This window comes from Petaurus breviceps, unplaced genomic scaffold, assembly GCF_028583685.1.
Source record: "Petaurus breviceps papuanus isolate PSGF00001 unplaced genomic scaffold, PetGlider_PUasm1.0 47, whole genome shotgun sequence".
In the NCBI taxonomy this organism is placed as follows: Eukaryota; Metazoa; Chordata; class Mammalia; order Diprotodontia; family Petauridae; genus Petaurus; species Petaurus breviceps.
In genome coordinates this window covers 12,469,107-12,492,919 of record NW_027186349.1, presented here as the reverse complement: position 1 = coordinate 12,492,919, position 23,813 = coordinate 12,469,107, and the positions used below count along the sequence as shown (strand labels likewise).

Sequence of the window (23,813 nt, the reverse complement as noted above, 5' to 3'; positions counted from 1 at the left end):
AAAACTCTCCAGTGCTCGTAGTTTTTGTTGTTCTTGTTATTTTTTAAATGACTATATGGGTTAGAGAGAGGAAAGAGAAGTATGGACCAGTCAAGGATAAAACCTGGGACTAGAGGCAAGGAGTTACTAATACTCTCGCAGGCCTATTGAACATCTTAAGGGTAGAGGGGAAAAGGTGAGACTGAAAAAATAATAGCATTTAAAATGTCAGCATTACGGTGGGAAATTTCTTCTGTGGTTTTTCCTGGGAATGGATGGAGAGGCCGATGTTGCTACTGAGTCACGTAAAATCGTGGTAGATTTTTAAAAGAGGAACATTTGACAGGATCCTGCCGGCATGAAAATGGAATCCTCCCTCTTACAGCAGGCCCTTCTCTTGGGACTCTCCTTGTCCTGGTGACAGGAGGGAGAGAGGGAACAGCTGCTCACCTCGAGCAGGCGAGAGCCGCCTGGATCCCCTAGGCATTGGACCGCTTGCTGTGGGGAGGCAGGCTGAACCGAGAGTGGGACAGACTGCCTGAGATTAGATCCTCCCCTTGCTTGATGTGGGGGGCGGGGAGCAGTGGAAGACCGGGAATATTGCTTGTTGCTTGGAGAGACACTAAGAAGCAGCGTGAGTGGATTCTCCAGTGCTCCCAACACCCTGGAACGCTCTGCGCAGCACAGAGCCGCCGGGGGTGGGTGGCTGGCTGACTGGTGGGGTCCCTCTTTGCCACCGCAGCAGCAGCAAGCAACAGGGGCTGAGGCGCTCAATGTGACTACCGCCCCCCCTCCCTCTGCACCCCGCTCCTCCTCCTTCCCACTCCTCCCCAGATCCCGCGCGAGCCTGGCCCTGGCAGCCCCTCCTTCTCCTCCCGTTGCTCCCAGCAGCTCCGCTCCCTCTGAATCCCCAGCCGCTCACGCACTCTCCCAAAGAGGAAGAGGAGGAGGAGGAGGAAGAAGAGGAGGAGGAGGGGACCGCGAGGGTAGCGGCAGCAGAAGCAACAGAAGCTCTGTTCGTCTGCTTTTGCTCTGGATGCGTTGTTCCAAAGCGGAGAGGAGGCCGGGAAAATGCAGACTCACCGCTGGAAACCCGAAGAAGGGGAACCGGGCGGGCTAGGTCGGTATCGCTACGGCCATATCACCAGGCTCTTGCCTCCCTCTCCTCAATCGGCGCGTGTGTATATGTGTGGTGTGTGTGTGTTTTGAGGGTGTGGGGGTGGGATTCGGATGACGACTTGGGTTTAAGGAAGAAATCGCCGCCAGTGGCTAGAGGTGATGATTGAATTGGTCCCAACGGACCATAGGAAAAAGGGAAGGGCAATTATACAAGGGGGTGCCTTTTCAAGGAAAGGTTGTTAAAGAGGTCAGGTTTGATGGAAGGGATGGTGGGTTGATGCTTGTGTGGGACTGAGGTCACCAGACTGAAAGAGGGGAACCCCTTGGATGTCAGCAGCCAAATGGCAGGAGGCAAGAACTGGGGGCTTTGCTTTGAACCGTAAAGGGACTCCTGGTCTCAAGAGGCAGATGGCTTGGGGGGGGCAAAGGGGAAGGAATTGACAGATATTTCTCCGTTGCCTTTTAAAAGCAAATCCCAAGAGATTTGGTGAAATCAGTTTAGTAATCTGGGTCACTGGGAGCAATTTATTGGTTTCTTCAGTAGTTCCAGAAAGATAATCAGAGACAGAAGTTTTATCTACTGTAGAAGCTACAGATACAGAAGATATATGGCAAATGTGCCTTCTTTTTCTCTCTTTCAAAGGCAGAATTGTTTGACTCACTCCAATAGGGCAGTTTTTAGAGTATATGCTGACTTTTCAGTGCCAAATTGGTTTTGATTTCTTCCCTGATTATCCCTTCTGACCTTACAGGTTAAGTTGAAAGCAGGATCTTGCTGGAAGATTTGGGGAAATGTACAGAAGGATCAATATAATTTTTATCCAACTAATATAACATTTCCTTTAGATGAGAAAATGTTTCACTCCCCTCCTCTCCTCTAAATAAGCTAAATTCTGTCCTGCCACTCTTACCCTACCACTGCCACCTGTCACAGAACAGACTCCATGTGCAGTATTTAATTGTTCTCCATTAGAAATTCTCTTATGACCTAAAGGTGAAATTTTGGTGCTACCAAGAAAAGGCTTCATAATAACTCTACTGTAGATAGTAAGGAGACTGATTGATTTGGTCAGAGTAACCCATAAAAGCAGTGTCTAGGCTTTTACCCAAAGACAATCTGATTCATATTAGGGCTTCTTGTTCTGCCTCTTCCTTTGCAGTTATGCCTTTTTGTTGTTGTTGAGTCCAATCCTTGAGCTGAACCAGATACTCAACACATTTGCATGCTTCCTACATTCCTCTGGGGACTAGGTGTCTGACTTGGGTCCCGGAGCCAAAGTAGGTTTGGGTTACAAGTAGGAAGCTGTTGCGCTGTTCCAGTCTGATTCTACATCATTGAATGTAGAATGCTTTTCTTTGCACTTCTTTCTTAGTAAAGATAACTCTTAACTCTGAACCAGTGACCTAGATCTCTTGATCTATCTTCTACAGGAGTGATATCAGGCAGAGTCTGGAGGGTCCAGTCAGTTAGTGTTAGGATAACTAGGGGAAAATTAGAGGGAAGTGGGCTTTTGGGGTGGAGAGGGAGGACAAATGAGGTGAATCTAAGTCTGCCATGGAGATCATAGGATCATAATATTTAGAACTGGAAGGTGTTTAAAGATCAAATGTGATAGAGGCATGTAAACAGGAGATTCAAGGTTGTCTAAGCAAATGTTCTCTCAATCCAGGTTTATTGAGCAGTGAATGGTTTATATGGTATATGGTTCCTGAAATGTCTTTCTAAGATAACAAACAGACATTTGATTGGGGAGAATAGATTCTTGTTGGGGGTAGGGGGGGTAGTTGGATGGTGTGTATGTATGTGTATGTGTTTTCTAGTATTTTCAAGGCCCAACATTTCAAATTGCTAGCTATGAAAACACATAGGCTTAAACAGTAATTTCAAGGCTGTGTTACACCTTCTAGCACAGGAGCTTTTTACCTGCCTAGTGATCTCTGCTTCTTGCTCATCTGTACTTTTTATACCCCCTCTTTCTCATTGTATTATTTTTTCTCCACCATTCCCTCCTCTTGATTCCTGAACCAAGTCTGGCAATGATCTAGACTTTTTCTTTTTTAATAGATAAAAATTCAGAGAAATGAATTTGCTTCTGTTAAGTTAGAATTTATGCCACCATTCGAGTACTTTTGTGTTTTTTTTACCCTTTTGCCCAAGTTTTCTTTTTAATATGCCAAATGTATAGAGAAATATTTTATGATTGAGGATCAAGGAACAATTGAAATTTACCAGCAACCAAACAATTCACTTAAGAATTATTTTTGAGCATCTAATGTGTATGTGTGTATATATACATACACATACATATACATAGAGAGTGTGTGTGAGTGCGCGCGCGTGCATGCAGGCATGCTTTGAGGCATTGAATGTTAACAGAATGTTAAGAAAAAATAAGCTCACAAAGAACAAGGCAAACAAACAGATCAACATGGGTGACAGAATAGACCATAGACAGTTACAGCTGAAAAATACTTTGAGTCTAATCTCATTTTTCTCAGATGAAGTAATTGATGTCCCAGAAAGGTTAAATGATTTGCCCAAAGTTATGTTGCCGGCTGGTGGTAGAACCAATATTAGAACCCAAATCGAAATACTCCTATAGGCTAGTGCTTTTCCCACTATACCACACTGCCCCTTCTGTCCAATAATTTGCTTCCATTAGTTCTGAACTCCATAGGGACTCATAACTTTTATCGCCAATCTATTTTTGTGATTTATTCTTGTGGTAATAAATCAGTTTTTCATGACCTACTATTTAAGCATTCAGGACTTAAAAAGGGTGATGTGCTTACGTAAATGCATTATTTTTAACCTGCTAATATGTTTTTAGGTTGGCATCAAAAGAGAGAACAGAGAAAGGTTTTGTGTCAGTCCTGAAATGTCACTGGGTCATTGCAGTACATTTCTCTCCTTCACCATGGTCTAGTCACTTGGTTATGACCCTCACTTTCCAAACAAGGATAAAACATGGCAAAGTCTCACAGAATTCTTAGTGAGAAGTCACATTGAATTAAAAAAATTATTAATTCTATGCTTCTTCTTATAACTTATTGTGAAAATGATATTTTATCCATATTTATGCTTTTAATGCTATTTATATAGTCAATCTTAATCTTGCCAAGCTTATGGATATGTTTAATATGCCATCTTTTGGGGGGGGATGATTTTTTTTCTTTCTCCAAACTGTCATTGTGAATGACCTAAATAGATATATGTATTTTATGGGGAAAAAATAGTAAGCATTCTTTGTTAACCTCAATATTTTAAGAAAGGTATGAGGAGGTTAAAGGAAATGTATTTTGATAGGGTAAACTGTCTTCTTTTATTGAGGTAGCTCTCAATTTAAAGAAAAGGAAAATATCATCTAAAAATAATTCTGTAAGTGACTTTTAAGAAAATCAAACTAGAGTGACAGTGCTCATTGAAAGGAACTTGAGACCTTTTAAACTGTTCTATTGACATGGAACATTATTCTTCCTCTTTCAGATGAGATAATATTTGTAAAACACTTAGCAAAGTGCCAGGCATGTAGTGGGACCTATATAAATGCTTATTCCCTCCCTGCCCCCATTGTTCAATTTAACTACCAACAGATATTAAAATTAAACCTTTTGATGCCAATAATTAGGTACAAAATAAAGCACATGATTTGATATGGCAGTGGTAACAAAGTGTATGTGGTAGAAAACAATATATTCTGTATCATGCATTAAAATTCATTCTAAATCAGAAGATACTTTCAAGCTTTTTAGTGAATTATTTTCACTTTCTGAGAGTGAAAGATAGATTTTAATTTTATATCTGAACTGGTCATTTTTCTTATAGTGTTATATTCACAAGTTTTACACTCAGAAATTGGGATTTTATTTGTTTTTGTTGGCAGAACTCCAGAAAATAATCAAATTCCTAATCAGTAGCCACAGTTTATTGCCTAGTAAAGTTCCTTCTGTTAATGGGAATAAACCTTATTTTTTCAAAATGAAAGTACTAAAATAAACATCCTTCATATAATGAATTAGGTTTTTTTTACGTATTATAAGTTAATTGCTTTTGTGAGACACTCTTTAGAATCACAGACATTAAGAATGAGAAATGATTTTCTATATAATAGAAAACACAAATCAATTTGAAAGATACTCCACCATTTCTAAGTTTGATCAGAAAAAGCATTCTTTGAGGGTTCACTCTATCTTCTATCAGCTTGAACCTTAATAAACTAAGCAAACTGGGGTGGATAAATTCTTTGATTACAACATTGCCAAGTTAGAAAATTGCATGAAGGGACAAGAGACCATCTCTACTCCAACTCCTTTATCTTATGCATGTGAAAACTGAGGCTCAGAGATATAAATCTGGTTAGTTGCTAATGGTCACACAGGTAGTAGGCTCAGAGTCAGCATTTCAACTCAATCCCTCTGAATCCAAATCCAGGGCATTTCCCAGTTTTTGAAGGTGGTAGAGCCTAGTCATGTTTGTACAACTGACACAGGGCTCATATCCTAGCAGTGATAGATAGGTCAGTAGTGCCATCTTTGTCAAAGAACGTCCCAGTATTTTAGTTTTCAATGAGTGCTTGTTGCCTGATTCTAGGACTTAATTTCCTACTGTTTGCCTTGCTTCTGTCCCATTACCTATTAAATTAAAATTGTTTTATGGAGAAATAAAGGGGACTGACTCTGAATAAAGAGTTTTGCCAATAGTGGCTTACATAGTTAGGGCAGGAGAAAGAATAGTGGCTAGCATATATTGTCCTAAACAATTTGGGGTGGGGGGGGGACCAGAGTAGCACTATAGGCTGTTTCTCTGAAGGGGAAGGAAAAACAAAAAACTGAGGGAGGAAAAAAAGTCAGATTCTACTAACATTTATGAAATATTTATTATGAGCGGAATGCTATGTTAGACCCTGGGGAAGATAAGGGGCACGCAATCTAAAAGGGATATATGACACAAAATACCTATGATATATATGAGAGGTAGAAACCAAGTATAGTGTGAGATCAAGGAAAGAAATATTGTTAATAAGAAGGCCTCATAGAGAAGGAAGCATTTGAGAAGTGGAGAAAGGACAATTCCTTTCTACAACATTCTATTTTCTTTTTCCTCCTTTTTTAGAATTTTCAATAAGGTAGTAAACTATTCTGATTCTTAACTTCTTTGACTTTGACTCACTAGCTAGGCAGCTACAGGACACAGTGGATAAAGCTTAGCACTCACCTCTCAGGATTGTTTTGGGAATTAAATTAGATAATATTTGTAAAGTGCTTTACAAACTTACAAGTACTATATAAATGCTAGCTATTTAGGCCCAACAATTTACTCTGCCCTTTGAGTAACACTTCTTCCCAGCACTGACTTCCTACTCAACACAGCATCTGACAGCTACAGATTTTATTTGATTCATGATATTAGTTAAGTAGAAACTAAGGTAACAGAATAAAGTTTTCCAATAGAGTTTTCCAGTTTTTGAAGGTGATCAGTAGTCTTAAGTACCATTCATTCTTAATTATGGATAATCTTATTCTTAAATTTATTCTGAAGTTAATATTTGTTAAAATACATTTTTGCATTTATTTCTAATCTCAGAGCATTACTGCATCCCAAATGTACATGCTGAGTTCTTTGAAACATAAACTCATAACCACTTTCCCTTTAAAAAGGTTTGAGAGAATGTAAACAGTATATTAATCTGAAAATTTTTAAAAGCATTCATAGAATAGTTTTGGAGAAGAGTTAAATGGAATGGACAAGACGGGGGAAATTAGCAGTTTCTCAAGTGTGGTCTTCACAAAATCATTGTTTGAATAGAAGTGATATTTCAAATGAGATAAACATTGAAATCTAAGTATAAATACACATTTCAAAGCCTACCCTGCTGGCTAAATGATTCTGTGACTCTTAATATAGCATAAATTAGTTTTGGCCAACTGGTTGTTTTGATTATTCATGCCTGTACTCCCCTCCAATTAATAAGGGGAGTAGAGAATGTATGTTAGAAGAAAGATTTGTGTTGAACAAAGTTCCACCTTGTTTGGTTGTAGATTAGTAAATTTCTTAAACCTACGTTGCCATAAACAACCTTAACCATGAAGATTGGTCTGCAAGATTGGTTTCTAGATTCAGATTGCTTTGTATTGGCTGTGACTAGGTGAATGAACCATGCTTTATTTTTCTGGCAGCATATATTTCCATCAAGTGCAGTTATGAAATTCATGTAATTTTTCCCAGTAAGAATTTTCTTGGGAGGAGCAGCTGTCCATGTGGAGCATGCCTTCTTATGGTCCTTATAGATCTGCCCTAAGGAACCCTGTTGTATTCTTGCTTCAGGGTTGAAATAGAGGCATTTTGGTTATGGAGCTTGGCAAGGGTAGCATACCTTTGATGCTCTTTTGTGTTGTTTGTAAACATTTTAACATTTTTTTAGATTAAGAAAAATTCATACAAAGTATTTTCTTTGGTTGTTTTTCTATGTATTTGTAATGGGAATGTAAATTTTAAAGATTCCCTGCCCCTAGGCTAAAGTGCACCAGGAGCCTGGGGTGGGAGGCTTGTTTTTCAGTAGATAGTTCTTGATTGGCCAGTGAGTCAATAAGGTTGTTACATTCTCTGAGCCAGGAGAAGGCTATATAAGCCCTGATGTGTAGCTTTGTTTTGGGGCTCACTTTAAGAAGTGTTCTGTGATTTGATATGGATTCTGGGAAGCCGTTGTCCAGAGCCCCCGGGCTTTGAAAAACCCAGATGTTGATTTGGTATGGATGTAATGGCTGGACAGTTTGGAAAGCTATCTACTTGATCTCTTTCTGTCTTGATAATTCTGCCTGTATACTTTGAAGTTTGGGGTGCTGACCTTTTTCCCCTGAACTAGGTAAATGATACATATCTGACTGATTAAAGTAAGCTTGTTAACCCATTTTGAGTTGCTTTCCTTTATTAAAGCAGATCCAAGAACCTGTGCTGGCATCCACCCTGGGAACGCTGGGGTGCTTGCTGCTACAGTATTCTAAATGGATAGCAGCACAAAATACTGAATCTGATAGCCTCAAGTGTAGCTAAAAGTGATAGATGAATTCAGAGGATAGGATTTGAACTAGTGGTGAAATAAGGTCATATATATATAATTTAGAGTTGCACGGGCCTTCAGAAGACATCTAATCCAGTCACTTATGCCATGCAAAAATTCTTTCTACAGAAATTCTGACAATTAATCTGTCCTGAGTCTGAACACTCATGGCAATTTAGTCCTTTAAAGGGAATTTAGTGCTTTAAAAAGCAGCCTATTTCATTGTTGGACAGCTCCCTTCTAGTCTAAGATCAGGTGACACCTCCTCCAGGAAGCCTTTGTTGTTCTCTCTAATTATTAGTGCTCGAAATTTTCCTCTCCTCTAAGAAATTACTTTGTATGTTCTTTGTATTTAATTGTACTTGTTACCTGTCCCATCCCTTCCTCCCCAGAAGAACTTAAGTTCCTTTAGAGACTGGGGTCTATTTGACTGTTACATTCATTGATCCCCTAATGCCTAGCACAGTAGGATATAGCAGCATATTGGGGTAGCTTAATCAATTTTTTTAAAGCTAAATCATTGAATTGATGGCTGGAAAGTTCTTCCTTATGTAGAGCTGAAACTTTTCTCCTTTTAACACTAAACCTTTCAACCTTTAGTCTTAATTTTTGCCCTTTGTACCTATGCAAAACAATTTCTTTCCTTTTCTCAGGTGATGGCCCTTTAGATACTGGTAGGCAGAGATCAGATACTCACTAGATCTTTTATTTTTTTGGTTTATTCATCCTCCAAGGGAACAAAATTGATTTCCTGGGTGCCTAGTTTATCTCCTATTTTGAGGATTAATACATAAGCCTTAAAATGTACTGTTTCAAGCTTGACTTAAAACAATGTGACCAACCCTAAACACAAATGTAATCATATGAACTTGGGGAAAAATTCATATTTGAAAGTGTAGCACTGAGGAAATTTTTTTGGGGGGTGGGGACTCTGTGGGGTTTGGCCTTTTCTCAATATACATTTTTCATAGAGGAATAGTGTTTGTATCTTGGAAAAGTTGTTAAGAATCAAAAAATTGTGAGATTCTATAGAAGAGGTGATTTGAGTCTAAATGAAAAAAGGGATGATGTCTTAGTCTCATTTAAAATCTGTTTTTATGTTATTAAATTCATATGAGTGCTATGTGTACTTACTGTGCTTAAAATATTGAATTTCATTGCACAGTTATGTGCATTTTTGTGAAGGAGGATGGAGTAGAGATTGATCATGAAATTTGCAGTGTATGTACAAAATTAATACCAGTTGTTTATAGTTAGTCCTCAGTTTAATAGTCACAGTGACATTCACAAACTATGGAGAGAGATGTATTTAGTAAAGAAGTGATGTTTACTTTGGGGAGTTTAAGTTCTGATTTGCCTGCTGTCTTATATATACACTTAGTTTGTACTTTAATTGCTGGATGTGTAAAACTTTGAAGATATACATTTTTTCAAAGTTTATTTTCCTTTAGGTTAGTTTATTTAACTTTTCAGATGTTTAAGGTAAAATGTATAGTAGCTCTGGTAGTTATTTTGAAATTGTATGCAACTGTTTAGAAAAAAGGTTTTGCTTGACTGGAATAGTGGCATAAGCATGTACATTTCAACAGACATTCTTAATAAGAGGCTTTAAGGTTAAAGTTGCATTTGACATTTTAGCAACTAATAATTGAGACATATTTTATAACAACTTTTCTAATAGAATTAAAAAAAAATTTTCACCGATAAAAATGGCCACATCACTAACAAATGTCCTGAAAAATTTTGACCAACCCTCACTATTGTTCATGTATATTATAAAAAGGACTATGACTACTTTAAATAAATAGAGCATCATAGTGACAGAAGGAATGAATGATTTTTATTTTAGAATTGTTTCCTTACATTCAATCTCATTTCAGCTTGCCCTAGTTTCTTGTGGGTCCTAGAGATTAAGACTATGTTAATGTGATGGCTTTTTTTTTTTCCCAATTACCAGTTCAGTTAACTAAATTGCACTGTTATATTATCCTTAGCAAGGACAATTTCCTTATGGTGAGTGGTTCAAATGAAGGATTTCATTGTGGATTTCTAAAACACTAGCATTAACTTAGTTGATTTTCTCCAGAATACTTACAGCAATTATCTGTTTTCTAAGTAATTGAGTTGAATTTGTTGAGGTAATATTTTTATATCTGGATCTGTGATCTAGTGGTATCAATTAGTCAACATTTATTAAGTGCCACTAAGTACCAATTGCTGTTCTAGACCCTGGGGATACAGAGAAGAGACAAAAGTTAACCTAACCTTGGTTTCAAAGTTTACGTTCTATTGACAGACACACACATATATACACATAATATATATCCATATATGTGTATGTACATATGTGTGCATATACATATATACATACGTGTGTGTGTAGGTAGTTCCAAAAGTCTTAGGGTAGTTTTGAGGTTTAATAGCTTAAAACTACCCTAAGACTTATGACATACTATATACATAGGTATATATGAAAGAGATACAAAATGATTGATGCAGAGCAGCACTATAAATTCCCAGAACCGGGAAAGTCCTCATATACAATATATCACTTGAGCTGAATCTTGAAGGCTCCTGGAGAATCTAAGGAGTGCATTCTAGACATAGAGGAAAATCAATACAAAAGCAAAGAGGGATGGCAAATGGACTGCCATATTTGAGCAACAGAAAGATGAAGTTTTACTGGATGTAGAGTATGTGAAGGAAAGTAATATATAATTAAATTGGCAAGATGGTTAGGGCCAAGTTGTGAAAGGTTTTAAATGCCAAGGAGAGGAGTTTATATTTGATTTTAGAGTCAGTAATTTATTGAGGAGAATGACATGGTTAGACTTTCACTTTTGGAAAATCATCCTGACAGTTGTTTAGAGGGTGTATTAGAGTAGGGAAAGATTTGAAGCAGTGAAGTCAGTTAGAAGACTGTAACGGCAAGCAAAGTAGTACTTTGCTCCTTGTTTCAGCTATTCAAGTGCCTTGGAGCCTCACCTTTGATTGTGTCAAGTCTTTGTTGGAAACAGTCTACATTGTGTTGCCCTTAATAGGCCTAAGGGAGTTTGGAGACCTCCCCCGCTCTTAATAGGCCTGACATCATCACATGGAGCCCATGGTGGGAGGAACTTGCTGAAAGAGGGGAATAGGAAGGGTGAAATAAGAAGGATGGAACAGGAAAGAGCAGAGTAGAGCATGAGCTGGGACCAAGCAGAGCTGAGAGAATGTTTGTGATCTTGACACTCTGTTGTTCTGTGTTGGTGTTACTTGTTAGACAGAACCACGCTGTAGAATTGTGTTACTTTGTCAGACAGAAGCATTTTGTCTGTTGAATTGTGTTACTTTGTCAGACAGAAGCACTCTGTTGATTTCTCAGACAGAAAGTGAATTGAGATGATAGTGCCAACAATGTGTGTAAATACTGTTGTAGCCCTGTTGAGCTTTGTTTTCCTAGAAACAGAAACTGTGAAGAGCTGAGAGTGGAGCAGTCCCCATGAGTTGCAATATAGAACAGGTGCAGAGAGCTGCCTACCTGTGAATCCAGGCAACAGTCTGATGAATCCAGGCAAGAGCTGGAAGAGCTGCCTACCTGTGAATCTGGGCAACAGTTGGGTGAATCCAAGCAAGAGCTGGGATTGCTGAATACCTGTGAATCCAACAGTTGGATGAATTCAGGCAAAAGGTGGGAGCATGGAAGAGGAGCCATGGGGTTTGGAAGCCAACCTCAAGTCAAGATGAAAGAGAACTTTATTGGGGTACTCAGTATCGACTGATGATATTCTAACTTACTGTGACAAAGGGGTAGATGGTCTTTGTACTTTCTACTACCCCTTTAGGATGATTGGAAACCAGCCTCAAGTCAAGATGAAAGAAGACTTTAGATGTGTGCTTTATATTGATTGAGGAGATTGTGACTTAATATGTTTTCTTTAAGACTACATGGCAGGGCGGCTAGGTGGTGCAGTGAATAGAGCACCAGCCCTGGCATCAGGAGAACCTGAGTTCAAATCTGGACCCAGATACTTAATATTTACTTGCTGTGTCACCTTGGGCAAGTCACTTAACCGCAATTGCCCTGCCTTCCCCCCTCCAAAAAAAAAGCAAAAAAAAAAAAAGACTATGTGGCCTCCTTAGTAATAAGTTATGTTATGCCCTTGTGAATGTTGTGCTTTCATTTCTTGAATGTTTTGCTTTAGTTTATTGCTGAATAAACAGAGAATTCACTATACTATTTGATTAGATCCTTAAAGTTATTCACAGAAGCAGTCTTCAGGAGAGCTGGTCATAATTGGCTTTAAAAAAAAGACTATTTCAGTAGTCTAGGTGAGAAGTGGTGATGCTGCTAACAATTAAGAATAAAAATAACAATGGTAAAAGGATATGAACAGGCAGTTTTCAGAGAAAGAAATGAAAGATATCTATAAGCACATGAAGAAATGCTCTAAATCACTGTGGATTAGAGAAATGCAAATAAAAACAACTCTGAGGTACCACATCTTACCAGTCAGATTGGCTAAGATGACAGAATAGGAAAATGACAAATGCTGGAGAGGATGTGGGCAAATTGGAACACTAATGCATTGCTGGTGGAGTTGTGAGCTGATCCAACCTTTCTGGAGAGCAATCTGGAATTATGACCAAAGGGCTATAAATAATTTCATACCCTTTGACCCAGCAATACCACTCCTAGGATTATATCCCAAAGAGATCATACAAGTGGGAGGAAGACCCATATGTACCAAAATATTTATAGCATCTCTTTTTGTGGTGGCAAAGAATTGGAAATTAAGGGGGTACCCATCAATTGGGGAATGGCTGAATAAGTTGTGGTATATGCATGTAATGGAATACTATTGTGCTATAAGAAACGAGGAGCAGATGGACTTCATATTTACGTGGAGAGGCTTATATAAACTGATGCTAAGTGAGAAGAGTAGAACCAGGAGAAATTTGTACACGATTACAGACACAACGTATGTGTGATGACCAGCTTTGATAGACTAGACTCTTCTCAGCAATGCAGTGATATAAGTCAATCCCCAAAGACTCATGATGGAGAGAGATGTCTACATCCAGAGAAAGAACTAGAAAGAACTGAGTTTGAATCCAGATTGAAGCAAACTACCTCATCTTTTTCTTTTTCTTGTTTGGTTTTATGTCCTCTTTACCATTTTTCATTCCATCTGATACAATCCGTCTTTATAACCTGACTAATGTCTAATGTGAACGTATTTGCAGATCCTATACTTGATTGTATGCTGCCATGGGGGGGAAGGGGAGGGAGGGGGACAGAATTTAAAACTCAAGGAATTGTGGGATTGAATCTTGTAAACTAAAAGTAAACAAACAAATTAATTAAAACAAGAATAAGAATAACAGCTAACATTTATATAGCACTTACTATGTGTCAGGAACAATGTTAAGTGCTTTACAATTATTATCTCATTTGGCCCTCACAACAACCCTGGGAGGTATGTGGTGCTATTATTATTCTCATTTTATAGATGAAGAACTAGAGGCAAGCAGTAGTAAAATGACTTGCCTAGGGTCACATAGCTGATACACATCTGAGGTCACATTTGTACTCTGGTACTCTATCCTCTTCACCTCCTAGTTGCTCAGGTGGGGATAGTGAGGAATACCAGAGCTTGTGTGGGTGGAGGGAAGGGGACACATACAAGATGTTGTGGACAAGATGGTAAGTATTCTTCCCAATAGGCAGATTACAGTCCATCCTTGGCTTTTCACTTCGTATGACTTTTGACGATGTCATCCTATAAAAACCATCTAATCAGACAAACAGAAAAAAATCTTTAATCTACCTCTAGGCCCCTTGACATTTCATGGAACCTAGTTATCCTTTGCTTTCTATGTACAAGACCGGCCTCTGTGTTTTGTTTAGTTTTCTTTTTCCCCAAGTATACATTACTTTCTAATCTCTCAATAATGATGATTATTGTAAGACATTCAGGTGTAGTGGAAGAAAAATTGGATGTTGCATGAGGCATCCATGTCTATCACCACTAGCTATGTGACCTAGGGCTAATCACTTAATCTTTCAAAGCATCAGTTACCTACCTCATCTGTAAAATGGGGTAAATGCTTACACTAGCTATCTCACAGGATTGTTATGAGAATCAAATGAGATGATTATATGTGAAGACACTTCTTAATTGCAAATCACTACACAAATACAAACAATTGTTTATTGGTATTAGTTGTGTAATAGCTAAATATTGTTGTTAATTGTTGAGTTGACATTAGAATGCCACACTATTTTATAAATCAAAAACAGTGCCCTAGAAAAGTGTGTGTGTGTGTGTGTGTGTGTGTGTGTGTGTGTGTGTGTGAGAGAGAGAGAGAGAGAGAGAGAGAGAGAGAGAGAGAGAGAGAGAGAGAGAGAGAGAGAGAGAAGAGAGAGAAGAGAGAAAGAGAATTGGCCAAGCAGATATTGGCTAATCCTTATTAATATTTCTGGAGAAATAAAATCAAATTATCATACATTTCATATGGCACATTGAAATATGGTAGTTGTTTTATTTCCAGGGGAACCAAGAGGGTAGGGAAAAATGTAGAGAAGGGAATAAGCATTTGCTAAATACCTGTTATGTTCCAAGTGCTATATTAAACTCTTTACAAATATTATTTAATTTGGTAGAAGTCATAGTGTTTTGTGTCTGGAAACATCTTCATATTCCTCATTCTTAGCCTTTACCTTTTTGATATAATCTAAATTTTTTTGTGAATAGCCAAAGAACTTTTTCCCTAAGGTCTGCTTCTGGGTTGGTAAGGCACGGTTAAGATAGGATTTAGTAGGAACCAGATCTTATTTGTCAAATGGGCTGTTCAAAATGAAGAGTAATATAAATACAATAGGAAAAAAAATCAATATTACTGAAGCTATGGGATGACTGATTTACCAATGATGTACAGTTGGAAGGGACCTTAGAAATAATATAGTTTGACCTCCAAATTTTACAGATGAAGAAACTGAGGTCTAAATGGGTAAAGTGACTTGTTCAAGTCACTTGATCAGATGTAATATTGGGTTTTGAATCCAAGTACTTTGACTCCAAATCTAGTACATTTTCTACTACACCTTGCTCCTAATGTTACATACTTATTTACTCTCTTTCCCTTAAATTCCTTAATTTATATTTCCCTTTTTGGCTAAACTAAGAAAGTCTTTCCCTTACTAATGGAGGGGAAAGTTTTACAGGAAAGGAACATAAACATTGTATTGTCTGAAGACATTTCTTTCCCACCTCCAGGCACATACAATCTAACCAGTCAACCAAGAAACGTTTATTAAGCATTAAGCATTATCTATACACCAGGCACTCTTCTCAGTATTACAAAGTCAAAAATAAAAGAGTACCTGCTCTCAGGGACCCTATAATCTATCTAGGAAGCAATATATTCACTTATATTAGATTTAAGAACATGCACAGACTGATCAGTCCATAAATATTTCTTAAGCACCTACTATGTGCTAGACACTGTGCTTATAAGTATAGGTAGACTATCAATGAAGTAATTTTTTTTTTTTTGCTTTTTGGAGGGCAATTGGGGTTAAGTGACTTGCCCAAGGTCACATGGCTAATTTTTGTGCTAAGTGTCTGAGGTCGGATCTGAACCCAGGTCCTCCTGACCCCAGGGCTGGTGCTCTATTCACTGTGCCACCTAGCAGCCCCGAAGTAATTTTTTTTTTGAGAAGGGGAAGCTTTGGTGACTGGTGGGATCAAGAAAGGCATTTTGTAGGAGGCATGGGCTGCACTCTGAAGAAAGCTTGGCATCCCAAGAAGTACAGGTTAAGGAATGAACATTCAGTCTTGGGAGATTGCCTAGGCAAAGATACAGATATGGGTAAGATTATTGGAAAGTAGATAGAAAGTTTCAAGGAACTTTTAAGGATATCTAATCTAGCTCTCTCCTTTTACAGATGAGGAAACTGAGGCTGTAAGAGATTAAGCAACTCATCCAAGGCAAGATTAGAATCAGGGTTCTCAAGACTCCAATCTGGGGCTCTTTCCAATGTTCTGCAATGCCTCCTTAGACCATTGTTGACTTGGAGAGAACAGATTTAGTTGAATGATAAGGTGGAAAATTTGATTGTAATGGGTTTAAAATTAAGTGAAAGAAAAGAAAGTGGAGACAGTAAGTATAAGCAAACTTTCTAGGGGTTGATGCCTCTGTATCCAATTAAATAAGATACTATATGATTGTTTTATAATTCTGACAGCAGTATCTGAACTTTGTGTGTATCTATCTATACCTTGGTGTACAAAAAATATATTACATTAAGGTTATAGAGTGATCTTATACAGTGGTTGAAAAGTTAATTCATACTCTATCACCTTGCTTATGAATCTCATGCTATTCCAAGGAAAAGTATGCTAGATGAAATGAAGCCTTATTTCTTCATCACCACCTAAGATTCCAAGGTATAGCAAACATTTCTACTTATATTAAGAGCCCTATAATTTGTTGTTTTATGTCTTCTCTCTTCTTACCTCATTAAAAATTATGCTACTTTTAACTTAACCATAGACTTAGCTTTCAAATTGAGGCATGTTGAATTTTCACCGACTTGCTCCCACCTGCCTCAAATTCTTGGTAAAAATTTGCGGGTTGAAATGTCAGCTGTCTTTTTTTTTTTTTTTTGGTCTGTCTTTACTTGGATTTTAGCATTGTAAAGACAATTTCCTTTGTTGTAATTGGGGGTTGGAAGGTCAGACAGGGAGCCTATCACACATTGTAAAATATCTTGAACTTTTCTTTTTTAAAATTTACAAAAGAAAAGGGGGGAAAGGGTGGGCCTTTGATGATGACAGATAGTCTTGGTTCCCATTTTAGAAAGATAGAGAGATCATGAGTTCCCACCCCCAAATCTTTAAAAGGCTTAAAAAAAATTGAAGTGAATGAGATATTTTAAAAAAGGGATTACATAGGAAAGAGAGAAAGAAATCAAGTGGAGAGAAGCTGCCAAGCCTTGTTTTTAGGATAGTTTAACACAGTGGGTGGAGTGCCTCCCAGGTACTGTATCGCTATGTCATTGCATCTGCTCATATCCTAACTGTTATTCATTGCAATGCTTCTGTATCAGATGTAATGCTGTGGTTGTGAGAAAGGTTATTTCCCATTTGGTATTTCTTTTACACTGGAAAAAAAAGGAATTCTGTTGCTGTCTTTCAGAAAGATAAACAATTTGATTTATGTAAAACATCTTTCAGAGCACTATATAAATATGCCAGCTATGATACAAACTCTTATATACGGTCAGTATGAGTTGTCTTTTAAACAGTTTTTCTAGTGGTGGTGATGGATTTTCATTGATTTCACTTTCTCATCCAATCTCTCTTGTGACCAGTATTGGCAAGGATGCAATCTCATACTTTCTTTGCTATTTTCTCTTTAATATCAGTTTCTCTGTACAAGGCTGATTTTTACATTGAGGTTTTTGCCATTTTGAGAGGAAGAAGAAGGCTAGCTATTATCGTGCCACCATAATGTTGGTAATATTTTGAGAAGTGGTCATTACATAAGTAGAAAGTATTATTTTCATTTAAGAACATGCACATACAGATTTTACTTGGCTTGTACAAAATTTTTTTCTAAAGTAAAAAAAAATACTCTTAAATGTTGCCTTTTTCTTTTTTGACTTACGGTGTTAAAGTTTGATAGAATTAAGAGAATATAATTGTCCTCTTTGTTGTGAGAAATACCCAGATGTTTTTAATAATTTTTTAAAACATCTTTGATCTTAAACTACAATTAGTTATCTAGGTGACATGACTAAAATACATACTGCTAATTTAGTTGTAATTTGTCTGTTAGGGTTTTGGGTTTTGTTTGGTTAGTTGGTTACTATTCAAAAATATCCTAATACTATAGCTAATTATCATTATTGTTGGTTACTATTTAATTTAATGTTAAATTGAGATTCAGATCTGCAGCCAGTGTTCTCAACTACTATTTGAATCATTATATTGCCCATCAGTTACCAAAACAGAATAGATGAAATAATGCTGTGAGACTTCCCAAAGGTATATTTAACACAAGAACTGCTAGGCCACATTGGTGCCTTACTTTCTATTGATATATTCAGAAGAAATTAACCTAGAAAAATGCCAGTCAATTTATAAAGCATTTAAGTGCCTACTATGTGTTAGGCACTGGGGATGGGGAAATGGAGGAAAAAAAAGATATAGTTACTGCTCTCAAGGAATTTATAGTCTTCTCAAAATCATATGTGACAAATGACAGCCTAATCATGACTTTTGTAAAGGTAACAATTATTATGAAAAGAAAATCATCTTCCAAATTATTCAGTTCAAAGAAACCTAGGAAAGGTTCAATGAATAATAATTTAAAGTTTGTGTGTATATAAATACATGAATACACATACACATAATTAATGTAGAATGGTTATGAAGGGGTCATTTATAGTTTATCTTTCTTCAGGAGTCCATTAAAGTCTGAGTTTAGTGTAGGAAACAAATTGTATCTTTGTGTTGGAATACTTCACTTACCAATGCCTCTAAAAACAGTTTTTGCATTAATAGTTATTGTTTCACCTGGAACCCCCTCAGGTAGATTTAATGTTGCTTCTTTTTTGCTACAGTGCTCTTTTGGATTTCTGGGAAGTGTCTCTGTGGGTGTATAATTCCCCAGACTATAGACTCACCAGGAATGAATTAAGATAATGCATTTTTCCTTTGTAAGAATAGGATGCAGTTTTGATAATTTAGGCCAAAAGGTCATTTACTTTTTCATCTTTTCTATGTACTATTCCTTTCTAAAACTGGGCATTTTGGTGAGGAAAAAGATTTACAATTAGCTTGCTAAATGTCAAGTTTTCTTGGCTTAGAATTTTTCATGGTATAGAAAGCAGAGGGGAGCTAAACTGAATAAGTAACACATCTCAGCCCCTGCAAAACTGAATCAATTGATTCTGGAAGAATATTGTGATTGTAGATAACCAGTGACTTGCTGGTGAAGTAATTTCTCCTTCCCCACTAATCAACAAAAGGTTCTGACAAATTTTTGTTAGGTTTAGACTCAAACCAGATTTTTCTTTTTTTGGTGTCAGAGAAAAATAACATGTCTGACTTTGAAAAAAAAAGGTGGCTGTGCCTTGATATTTGTTAATTGTGTACAAAAGGTTACTGCACACTCTTCTAGAAATTCATAAAGAAAGTTTTGATATTAGATGAGAAAAGGATAGACATTCTTTCGCTATAGTTTGTAATGTATTTTGTAGTGAGTGAACCCAGCTGAGGCTGAGGATTCTTTAGTTCATAACAGTTTAGAGGGATTTTAAAGGGAAGCCCCAACTTCCTATGCTTAGCTATTAACTTAAAATCTTACTTTTTTCTTTTATTTTAGTCAAGTTTTTCATACTAGTAGCTTCTTTCTGTTTGTGAGCAAACTCCATAGACTATCATGAAAGATTTGAACATGGAAATGGAACACATGAATCACAGAATCCAAATGAGAATTTTGTTCAATTTGCATAAAATAGCAGGTGCTTCATTGCTGAAATTTTTATTGTGTTTGCTTTATAATTGACACATCATATAAAATTATGTTAACTAAACTTAAAAAGAAACATCTCAGAAAAAAAGAATATTTGATTAACTCTGGGAGTTGATTCAAGCAGTACCCTCTGAATTAAATGAACTGCTAAAAAGATGTTCTTTTCAATGTTCTGAACCCTTTCCTGTGATTATCAAAAAAGTAATTTAAAGTAGATTCACTTTTTGACTAATGTGTAGAATTCCTCAAAAGGGACCAAAGAGATCTGTGAAATAGCATGCATCTCCTGCTGGGCAGTGGCCCTTTTTCATTATGTTTGGTCTGTCTTCTTTGTTTCTCGGTTTCAAATGCTCAACCCAAAATGGCTTAGCACTTGAAGTAGTTTTCATCTTCAAAGCACTTTGTGGGCATTATTTAATCTACATAACAGTATGCAGTGAGTAGGTTGTTTATCCTTTTAGGCACCATCAATATGACAGATGCAGTAACATAGGATAGAGATTAAAATATGCATATATATTATATGTGTACACACATATAATATATATGTGTGTGTATATGTGTGCACACGTATACATACATATATGCACATAGTAAGTTCTTAATAAATGTTTGAAAGGATAGAATTTGGGCTTATTTAGAAACTGGGACTTAAGATCAGAGGATCATACTTTGAGAGGTGAAGAGACCTTAGAAATAATTTAGCCAAACTCACTCATTCTACAGAAGAGGAGACAGATCCAAAGGGATCAAATAACTTGCCTGAGTTCACAAAGATAGTGAAAAGGCTGAGATTTTGACTTAAGTCTAAATATGTATAACACTGTACTAATATTCTAAATATTAAACATTTATTATACTTAATATTAAATCTACTTAAAATACCAGATACTTAGTCTAAAAAACTTAATTCTAAATACAATGTTAATTCTAAGGGGGGAAAGCATTTCAGGCAAAGGAGAAGTGAAAATCTGAAAAAGTCAAGTCAACAATAGAGGTGGAAACTAGAGTAGTTACCCTCATTTATATCTAGTACCTCCCATTTTTTTTCTTATTTGATTTTGTATTGAAAGATGCCATATGCTAGTGCTAGATCCATGTTTATGCTTCCAGTGACCTTCAAATCTGTAAATTATTTAGTGATAGGTTGGTTTTAGTGAGTCCAAAACACATCTAAGGTATGATAAAAGGCAGTTGGATTTAAAAAAAAAAGAAAAGGACAACCCATTTATAGCTTGAAGATCTTTGAAGCAGAAAGGATCCTAGTTCAATCAGGAACTTGCTGACCAATCTGGCTCCCTGGTATGTGAATAGACTGAAGATCTAACCTAATTTGATGTTAGTATGTTGCCATAGAGATATTATGTAGTGTTGGCGGAGATTGGAGAAGCCACATTGTAAATTATCAGAACAGATGGCTTGTAATTTAACACTCTCCTAGCCACTGTAGTTTGCATTCTTCTTTAAGTATTATAAACTCTCTGTTCTTATCTAGTATGATAAGTGCATATAGTTACCCTTGCCAGTAAATAAAGGAGTCCACACATAGTATGCTTTAAAATATTACATGTCCCACTTGTATTGCTGATAGAGAAAGGGAAATATCCAAAGAATTTTAGAATAGCCTTTTGAACTTTCCCTTTATAGCCCAGATGTGGTTTCTGTTGTTACTTTTTATTTGCAGTTATATTTGACATATGAATTTGAAACTTTTTCCTCTTTCTGCTGGCACAGGGAAACATAGCCCCGTTATACCATATAGTTGGAAGGGACTTAAGTCATGGATGACCTTTTTTCTTTCAATTTAGAAATTTTATTTTGTTGATATATTTGGTTTTATATCACCTATATTTCCAAATATATTGGTTTCTCCTCTCCCTTGAAACAAAGACTTTTAAAAGAGAAAGAGAGAATATCACACATGTGTGATATTCAGCATTCCACACCCATAGTCAGTTCCTTCCTGTCTGCCAGGGATTTTTCTACTCTCTCCTGGGGCCAAACATCAGTCATTAATACTTTATAATGTTTCATTTTCTTCCTTTTCTTTTTTTGGTCTTGCCACTTACATTATTGTAATTATTGCATTGTTTTTCCTGGTTCTGCTTACATCATTTTGCATCAGTTCATGAGTCTTGGTATTCATCCCTAAATTTTTCATATTTGTTATTTCTGAGAGCACAAGAATATTCTTTTCTACTCATGTACCACAGTTTGTTTAGCCATTCCCTGGTTGATAAGCAATGACTGACTTTTCACCACTTATTTGGACTGTTCCATTTTTCTCTTGAAATTTTTCCTGAAAGTCATCTTGAAACTTAACAGGTACAGAATATATCAACTCATTTCTAGTTGGCGCTCATGTTTACTTCCCAGACGTTTTATATGTCAAAACTTATGTAATGAGGGCTTTGTATGTGGGCTAAAGAATTGCTAAATTATTTAGTAGGATACATGACAATATATTTTCCCTCTTGAAGCTGTGATCAACCGGTTATACTTTAACAATATACAATATTTCTGCGACTTTAAATTTAAAAAAATCCTTTTTCTTGTCTTAGGCTGCTGACCTACATGCAACTAGTGTGTTATATCACATCATTGAGAACAGGATTCTTTTTTTCTCAAGGAGCCATGATTTAATTGAGTTCTACCTGTGTGTGTTGAATTTTTTAAACTGCTCTTCACAGTTTACATTGCATAGGTGACCAAAGGACACTTGTACAATTTGCAAATACTGAAAAAAAATCCCACCATTCTCTCCCCAGAATGAGTACAATTATAGATGATACAGTTCAACTAGTATAATTTTTTTTAAAAACCAGAAAAGTTTGTCTTTGTATTTATATGAATTTGTGTTTAACAATATATTGTAGTGATATTTGTTTTATTCAGAAATACTTAAACAATAATTATAATGTGGTATATCTGTATATGTTTTCTTGAATTTCTTGTCCTGTTACAGTAGATACTTTTAAAGGAAATTAACAAGTGAGTTTGCTAGCTCCCATAGAACATTCTCAAATTGTTGCTGTTGTTTTTAACTAAGTCTAGACATTACTAGTACAAAGTATTTCTTCTCATAGATTACTTTTACTGAAACATTGTGCTAGTAGTGATGGTGGTTGATAGGCATCTTTCTGAAGCCTTGCTTTTGTCAACTCAGTGGCAAAGGAATTGCTGATGATAAAGGAAATATCTGGGTCAGTATTTTTACTCTAAAGAAACACACTTTCATAACATTATCATACTGAGATCTTAGACCCAACTTTGAACCTGAGTCATCTGAATATTATTCTTACTACAGAAGGGGTATGCAGAGCTGCTTGCTACCTTCATATCAGTGGAAGTTGTTGGGAAACAATAAAAAATTATTGTTAATAATTTATTAAATGGTATCTAAGAAAATAGTTTTTTTTTTTAAGTGAGGGCAATTTTTACTGGGGGGAAAGAAATTGCTTCTCTTAGAGATACATCACTGTACAAGTCAATGGGGCTGCTAAAAGTGGTAGTTCTCTGAAGTCAAGGAGCCAGCCTGTTCAGTCATGTCCAACTCTTAGTGACTTCATTTGGAGTTTTCTTAAGAAAAATACTAGAGTGGTTTGCCATTTCCTTCTCTAACTTATTTATCAGATCAGGAACTGAGGTGAACATGGTTAATTGACTTGCCCAGAGTCACACAACTATAAGTGTCCAAGGCCAGATTTGAACTCATAGTCTTCCTGACTTCAGTCCCCACACTATCCACTGCATCACACATCTGTCCCAAAATTTGCTGTAGTTTATTAAAGCTTTTCTAACCAGTATGCTGGTTTAAATGACTGTCCTCAGGAGGAGAATGTTTTGTTCTATTAATCCACATACCCATGGCAAGTAAGAAGGAGCTGATTTGGAATCCTCCAGAATGTCAGATTGAAAGCTTAGAGGGTAGAAAGGTGCTCCTCAGCCCAGATCCAGTTTTTCTGATTTTACTTCAGGAAATGCTGAACAAAAGGCCTTTCCATCTACCTGATTAAAAGAGTGAAGGGCTGGCTTTACCAGATCTTCTTTCTCATTAGCCTAGGAAGACCAATCTCCTACAATCAGCCAGAACTGGAATGAATCACATTTTGTCTCTTCAAGCTAAGCCAT

General features: G+C 36.7%; 1 protein-coding gene across 7 annotated transcripts in view; it reads left to right on the top strand.

Annotated features, from left to right (window-relative positions):
* The window catches only part of TRIO (trio Rho guanine nucleotide exchange factor), a 534,181-nt gene that overhangs the window by 2,879 nt on the left and 507,489 nt on the right, over nucleotides 1-23,813 (top strand). The window contains exon 1 of one of the 7 annotated variants that reach the window (XM_069101425.1): nucleotides 621-1,099. The exons of 5 other annotated variants lie outside the window; for them this stretch is intronic. In XM_069101425.1, the coding sequence (XP_068957526.1) occupies nucleotides 1,051-1,099 (49 nt within the window). In that variant the 5' untranslated portion in view covers nucleotides 621-1,050. Of the gene's footprint in view, nucleotides 1-620; nucleotides 1,100-23,813 lie in introns of those variants that run through there. One more of the 7 variants, XM_069101426.1, reaches the window with a different exon arrangement.